Consider the following 8,066-nt stretch of genomic DNA (forward strand, 5'->3'; position numbering starts at 1 on the left):
TCTTCTGTAGAATTATAATCTCTGTTAGAATTACTCCAGAGAATAAATGTGCTCTTTAAGTATAGAATAATTATGTTTAATCTGCTTTGTTAGCTGGATGTACCTTCTCCTTGATCGTGAGGGACGGTCCCACAATCAAAATAATGACTATTGACATCTAAACCCATCCAGATGAGACACCAAAACAGTTAAGTAAATTAGCCTTTGACTTATAGGTTGGTACAGTGTAATCTCTCTAAAGTGAGTTGGCTAATAGCTACCTATAAGAGTAAGGCTTAAGGTCTTGGCTTAAGTTTATGACAATAAAATGGGTACACCCAATATCATCACGTTATTTCCATACATGGTACTGTCTGTGACTGTGTCCTAGCATACAGAGTATGGGTGGTCACAGATAAGATCGCTCAGAACTATGTCAGACTAATGTGAAGAATGGTGCCCCAAGGGTCTCTTTATGTCCCTGTGGGTCTGCACAGCAACACCACTGTAAAATCCTCCCCTGCTGTTGCAATAAAGTTGGAAGGGGCAAAGTGTGTTCAGTATCTGTAGAGAGTGTGCAGAAATAGATGCACTTTGCATTTCAGTGCAGGAGCTTCTGTTGATTCAGTCCCCAAACATTCTCTGGAAAGTGGAACTGGAGGAAGTAGGGTGGGAGAGATTCCTTTATTCACTGGGGACACCACCATAGTCACCAATCCCCAGGAAGAGCACCACCCCCCTCTCCATCCCTCCGTGACTCTTCCCTTTTGCACCTGAAAGTTGCTTAAACTTTAAGGGACAGAAAATGAGGCTCCGTCATCACTACAGCTGCCATTCTGTGACAATATTCCTCTTACAAGTTTGACCCATTTGGTCGAGATTCACATTGTGCTCAGGAGTTGGGGTGAAGCAGGATATAAAGCTTATCACCTGTTGCACCCAATACCTCAAACACCAACCCGACACCACGACAACTCCCACCTTCCCCCTCATTCATCCCACTGTAAATCAACATTTTCTCACCAGTCAGCCAAAAGCCCAATACTTCAACTTGTGTTGTTTTAGTACAAATTCCGGTTGTTATTGGTCAGAACCACTCACTTATGTTTGGTGAGATAAAGCTCAGCAGGTGTGTGCATTTGCATGGAATGAGTTTATAGACCTTCTTCAGCAGAATGAGGGATTTGCATTTTATTAATATCCAGTATGTATGGGGAACTGTTTGTATGGAGCTGCACGTGACTGGATTTGAATTCATATCAATTCCTCTGAATTGATTAGTATGGATAACTAACTAATAAAAAATTGTGTCCTTTTGATGGGGGGAAAATGTCAAAAAGTCATGCAGGTGCTTTACACCAGGAATCATTTGACATGATGGAAGACTGTTAGAAGCTGAATTTTTCAGTGAATTGAAACTAACACATCAAAGAAAAAGAAGATTGTATAATGGCTGAGGCGCAGACACATATCTTAATGTCTGAAATTTGTAGGAATGTTGGAGGTTATTAGTCCTGCAGACTCATCCGGACACCCCAAATCAGACAAAACTCCAGTGGTCTTCAGTCTTACCATTTTCCAATCTCTGGTCCTGAAACCTCCTCATGGAACTCGTAGGGCAAGTCCCACAGTGACTCGTCTCATTTTCAGAGGTGGTCACCTCATCTTCCCCATATTGTGATACCGATTATCGAGAATCCATGCCGTGACAATTCCAGCCCACCGCCCACTGTCATGGTCTCTGTTTAGTGTCTATGTCTCAATCAGTGAGACCCATCATGAACCACATTTGGGTTAGTTACACTCACTCATAATAGAACACAATCTCACACATAAATTCACACACACACACACACACACACACACACACACACACACACACACACACACACACACACACACACACACACACACACACACACACACACACACACACACACACACACACACACACACACACACACACACACACACACACACACACCACACACACCTGCTCCCACTGGGAAGAGCCGGAAGCTGTCAGGATTAGTTGTCTCTCCAACCCAGTCAAATAGAGACCAGCTGTATCAACAGGGGAGTTTGTCTCTATATTCTCCATGTTATCAGCTCCCAATAAATAATCCAGGGATTGAACTCACAAGTGTGATTTCCAGGACGGGGAAGAGCAAACGACAATGCTGGGGTTGTTTGTCCTCCTTCTGCTCTCAGGTAAGGAGTCTCTCCTCGAGTGAGCCTTGTTCTCGTGTTGGTTGCTTTATGTTCTAACCTGTTTGTGTCTGTCTGTTCCTCTCCCTCCTGATGTAGCTGGTGCTGGGAGCACTTCCATTGAGTCCAGGAACATTTATCGGTTCAGTAATATGATTAAATGTGCCATGCCAGGTGTCAGCCCACTACTGCAGATCAACAACTACGGCTGTTACTGTGGACGTGGTGGATCTGGGACACCAGTTGATGAGCTTGACCGGTAGGTGGACAGAAGGTCTCCACAGAGCCAGTTACCATCCACTGGAGTCCAGGGACAAAGAACTGTTCTCATTGATTGTCAGAGGCAGCAGGATTGCATCTTCACTGAAGTCCCAGTGACGGTAGAGAGGGTAGTGTTTGGTGTTAGTCTGTACAGGAGGTCAGGACTGTGTAGTGGAACACACCAAGGACAGGGCAGCTGCTCCCAGGGAGGATTCTGTCCTTCTGGAGGATTCAACAGGGGGTTCGATCATGGCAGCACAAGAGAGAACCATGACACAGTGGCTACCTTACCGAGAGAGTGAGGAAGGGAAGGAGAGAGGGGAACCAGCTGGTCGATCAATCTGTTGCTTATTGTTGGGTGGTGAGAACACACGATCCATAGAACAAGGGAAAAAAATAAACATTGGTCACCTTCTCAGGTCTATTGTGGTCACGTCACTTGGAGGAATTCTTTTCCACATTCCTGCCTGAGTCCCCACAAATCCTGATTCCACGTCCCACAGTGAAGCCCCTACCCAGCTCCCTGGGTCGATATGAGCCTGCTCAGTTTGGCTCAGCTCAGGTCACCCGCTGACTCTTAGCGCTACATGGGAAGTGTGTGACACTGGAGGCTGCTGTAACAGTGTTGTGTTAATTCTAGTCCATGAGTTTTTAATTAAGTGTGATCTGTGATTTTACAGGTGCTGCCAGACACACGACAACTGTTATGGTGATGCCAAGGAAAAAGAGAAGTATACATTTCTCAGCTCACCCAAAATAATATATTTCAAGTACAGTTGCACAAACAGGAAAATCGAATGCAAAAGTGAGGATGATCAGAGAGTGCCTCATTGCCTTACTTTTATCCTCGGTTCCATGGACACAATCTTTTGTCCATCCCTCATTGCCTTTGTGAAGGTGCTGGTGAGCTGCCATCTTGAACCACTGGAGTCGCCCTGGTGACGGTTCTCCCACAATGCTCTTGTGGTGAAGCTCCAGCATTCAGGCCCAGTGATGATGGAGGAACGGATTATGTTCCATGTCTGGATGGTGTGAGAGTTGCAGAGACCTGTATGTGAACTTATCTCTGTCCCTCTAGGACCTATCCATCTATATTCCATCTATACAGACAGAGTTGCAATGAAATCAATTCCTTTGTCACTTTGTCGAGCTCCCTCTGTGTTTGGGAGCTGCACTCATCCAGGGACTGGGGAATATCCCTCTCCTGGCTGATGGTGGAAAGGATTCAGGCAGTAAGATATCAATCATTTCTAATGTGATGCTTAACTTGTGACCTGTTCTTGTAATCACTGGTTAATGCATCTTGGTCAATTATATGTGAGGGTCACTGGTGAACTCCAGTGCAGGAATCACAGAGACTGTGGCAATTCAAACAAAACAATAGATTTAAGACAAAGTAACCAAGAAAACTAACAAGAACTCAGGTAAACTGTGCAGAATCCTGACAAACAGAAATCACTCAGACACACAGAAAAACTTGGTCAGAGTTTCACCAGACAAGGAACCACAATGACTGAGCAAAGAGGGGTTGGCCAGTTCCCCTGACATACACTCTGGAGCAGATAGGAATTCAGAACAGACCCAGTGTCCAGGCAAAGCAATAACCCCCAAGTCAACAACTACAATGAAAGACATAGAAAATCCTGTGCTCATTCAGTTACCCAAACTGAATAAAAATGATAAAAGCAAGGAGAGCTGATCAATGCTCATGATCCCAAACGAGACACCTGAGACACAAGGTGAGTGAGTTCTAATAAAATAATTAGAATCTGAATCTGAATCAGATTTGATATCATCAACATACGTTGTGAAATTAATTAACTTTACGGCAGCAGTACAATGCAATACATGATAAATAAATATAGAGAAAAAACTGAGTAACATTAAGTATTTATGTCTAATAAACTCTTCCTGGGCTTCCAGCCAGGTACAGCTATCAATTATAACTGATGTCATCAAAACATCAGTGATAATCAATACCGGTACCCAGCTGGAAGCCCAGGAAGAGTTTATTCATCATATATGCCAGGAAAGCACAAGGTGCTTTTTCTTTTGTATACATGTCTATTAAATAATCAAGTTCAAACAAGTAGTTTAAAATGACAGAAATAAAGAAGTAGTGAGAGAGTGTTCATGAGTTCAATGTCCATTCAGAAATCATATGGCAGAGGGGAAGAAGCTGTTGCTGAATCACTGAGTGTCTGTCTTCAGGCTCCTGTACCTCCTCCCTGATGGTAACAATGAGAAGAGGGCATGTCCTGGGTGATGCGGGTCCTTAATAATGGACGCCGCCTCCCGAAGGCATCGTGTTTGAAGATGTCTTGGATACTACAGAGGCTGGTACACATGATGGAACTGGCTAATTTTACAAGTTTCTGCAACTTAATTCGATCTTGTGCCGTAGCCATCTCCCGCATACCAGGCAGTGATACAGCCATTCAGAACACTCTCCACAGTGCACTTGGAGAAATTTTTGAGTGTTTTAGTTGAAAAACCGAATTTCCTCAAACTCCAAATGAAATATAGCTGCTGTCTTGCCTTCTGTGTGTAACACTTACCCAACAGGCTGGTATATGTCTAGGCAGGGGAAAAGGAGATCCAGCCACACAACAATCCCACCTCCCCTACACGCAGGTGCTGTGAGAGTCGAGTTTATGCCTCGCGCCAGCCCACAGTATCAAACCCACAACAAATACCGTTATGAAAAACACTTTAAAGAGTTTACTAAAATAAAAAGAGTATTAGGCAATACAATATATATGCAAGGGAAAAAAACAAAAAGGCGCCAACTTATCAGCGTTCAGTCAGTTTAGTGCACATCGTTGGAGCTCAACCATCGAACCATTCGACCCCTCGTCGCTTGCCTCCGACCTCCACGTCCTCTCACCTAGGACCACGCCCGGTTGTCTTCCGAGCAGTGCAGCGCACATCCACCTTCCTCGACGTCTTCCTCCCGCGCACTCCCCAAAAGCCCGCGAGAAACCCCTCCCCCAAGTTCCCAGCCTCACAAGACAAAATAACATTCCCCATTGGTTAACAAATGAATACAATTACCATATCAACAAGTATAAAGCAAAACAACTGCGAGAGAAACACTTATCAAAGAAGCATTCCTACTCTTAACAAACCAAAAAACCCATTTTGAGTAACATACACAGGACATTGTACATGTGGTTAAGAAAGCATATGGTGGATTGGCCTTCATCAATCGTGGGATTGAGGTTAGGAGCCGAGAGGTAATGTTGCAGTTATATATACCCCACTTGGAGTACTGTGCTCAGTTCTGATCGCCTCACTACAGGAAGGATGTGGAACTGATAGAAAGGGTACAGAGGAGATTTACAGGAATGTTGCCTGGATTGGGGAGCATGCCTTATGAGAATAGGTTGAGTGAACTCGGCCTTTTCTCCTTGGAGAGACGGAGGATTAGAGGTGATCTGATAGAGGTGTATAAGATGATGAGAGGCATTGATCGTGTGGATAATCAGAGGCTTTTTGCCAGGGCTGAAATGGCTAGCATGAGAGGGCACAGTTTTAAGCTGCTTTAAGCAGATTGAGGAGTTTCCTTACAGAGGTTTATAAAGTTATGAGAGGCATAGATAAAATAAACAATCGCAACCATTTTCCAAGGTAGGAAAGTCCAAGACTAGAGGTCTAGGTTTAACGTGGGAGTAGAAAAAGATTTCAAAGCAACAACTTGTTCGCACAGAGGCTGCTGGGTATGTAGAAGGTGCAAAGGAGATGGGTACAATTACAATATTACAAAGATAGTTTGAAGGCTTCCTGGAAAGAAAAGCTTTAGAGGGATTTGGTCAAGCGCAGGCAGAAGGGTTAGCATAGAAAGACAGCATGGATGAGCTGGGTCGAAAAGCCTGGCTCTATGCTGCAAAATGTTTATGACCCTATGCACGTGGAAGATGGCTGAATTATGCTCCTTATTTGAAGGTGGTTATTGTCTGACACCTGTGTGTTATCAATGTTACTCACCAGCTAGTGGTCAGGACCCAGATATTGCTGGATCATGTGCAGAGAGCAAATTATGAACTGAGCACTATTGATGAGTAAGTACCATATGATAGCACTGATACCATCAAAAAAACATGTGAAATAGTAGATTGAGTAAATATTTGGCTCTGAAAGCTTGCTCCTCTACTTATCAAGATATAGGTTTATCTTCTTGCTCAACACTTTTTCCAGACTTATTTCAATATTCCCAGATTTCCCCAGTTTCCCAAATTCAATCTGCTTCAGTTCTGAGTGAATTTATGGCATCCACAGCCTCTTGACATGGGACCTTCCCTCAGTTTGAACCCTAAGTGGCCTACCCTTAATCTGAGCCAGTGACCCCTGGTTCTATTTCCCATCAGTACAGGAAACACCCTCTCCATATCTGCCCTGTCATCCCTGCAGTGGTTTTGAAATTCAACCCATAAAAAGTAGATTCAGATGAACAAAAGGCAGAATATTTTTGCTTCACTTTACCTCAGCATTTTACAGAATGCAATGGAAATGCTGTGACCAGTTTGTTCGCAGCAAGTTCCCAATGGAATCATGACCAGATAAAATCTCTAAGCTGATATTTGCGGGACAATTCTGATCACATTAAATAGGATTCTTGCAAGCTCTTTTGTCTCATACAATCTCCTCACCTGAGAGGTTAAAATATGCTCACTTTAACATCTCAGGACTGAGAGATGGAGTCACTTTTCCCTCAGGACCGCGGTGGAACATCACTTTTGCAATTTGTGTTAACGTCACTGCATTCTGATGCATGTCTGACATCGGCTTAATAGGATCCATCGACTCTAGAAATGATGAGGTCATCGCAATCAAATTAAAAACCCAAATTACAATTAGTATTTTAAGCAATTTCCAGAACATTAATATAAATATCAGAAAGTTGCGCATACTATATAAATGGAAGCTGAAATATCAAAATATATTAAAATATAAAAATATCTTTCAATCTTTCATAATCCAAGGCAAATATCTTTAACATAATGGATTATTTCAAATATGCTTCCTTTCAGGTAATAGTCACTGCGGGAAGTTTATCTGTGAATGTGATCAACAGGCGGCCATCTGCTTCTCGAAAGCAAAATACAACCTAAAGAATAAAGGCATCAGTCAATCTTGCTGCAAATAGGTCGATCTGACCATGTGGTTATGATTTTCCTTGACCTTCTCTAACAAATACTTTCCTTCCAAATTGTATCATCTATTTTATTTCCAGGAGCTCAAACATCTTTGATCTCCATATTAACGATGTTACTATAATCAATAATCTGATTTAAATCCAACACTCCTTATCCTGTCTTACATTATTTGTGCCACTCAGAAAGATAAAGATCTTCATCACTTTAATCTTTCTCCCAATGAAAGCACATCCTGGTTTCAAAGACTCTTCCCATTACTTTATAAACCAAAATCTGAATGTATCATGTCCACTTTGCCCGTATTTTCACTAAAGCATGAATGCTGCAGCACCTGGGAATCCCATTGATCAACGATGAATAAATTGAATTGAGATGATAATCATTCCCTCAAGCCAGGCTTTCCTTAAACCTCTGCTGTGGAACCTGAGGAAAAATCTGTTCACATCAAAGTGATGCAAACCT

At 42.8% G+C, this 8,066-nt stretch overlaps 1 protein-coding gene across 1 annotated transcript; it reads left to right on the forward strand.

Moving 5' to 3' along the window:
• Positions 1–2,156: 2,156 nt before the first annotated feature.
• Positions 2,157–7,594, forward strand: LOC132388280 (phospholipase A2, minor isoenzyme-like). Its single transcript, XM_059960615.1, has 4 exons — positions 2,157–2,190; positions 2,287–2,446; positions 3,129–3,253; positions 7,479–7,594. The coding sequence occupies exons 1-4, from the start codon at positions 2,157–2,159 to the stop codon at positions 7,592–7,594; spliced, it is 435 nt and encodes a 144-aa protein (XP_059816598.1).
• The last annotated feature ends 472 nt before the right edge of the window (positions 7,595–8,066 follow it).

The sequence above is a fragment of the Hypanus sabinus genome, unplaced genomic scaffold (assembly GCF_030144855.1).
Source record: "Hypanus sabinus isolate sHypSab1 unplaced genomic scaffold, sHypSab1.hap1 scaffold_2926, whole genome shotgun sequence".
NCBI lineage: Eukaryota > Metazoa > Chordata > Chondrichthyes > Myliobatiformes > Dasyatidae > Hypanus > Hypanus sabinus.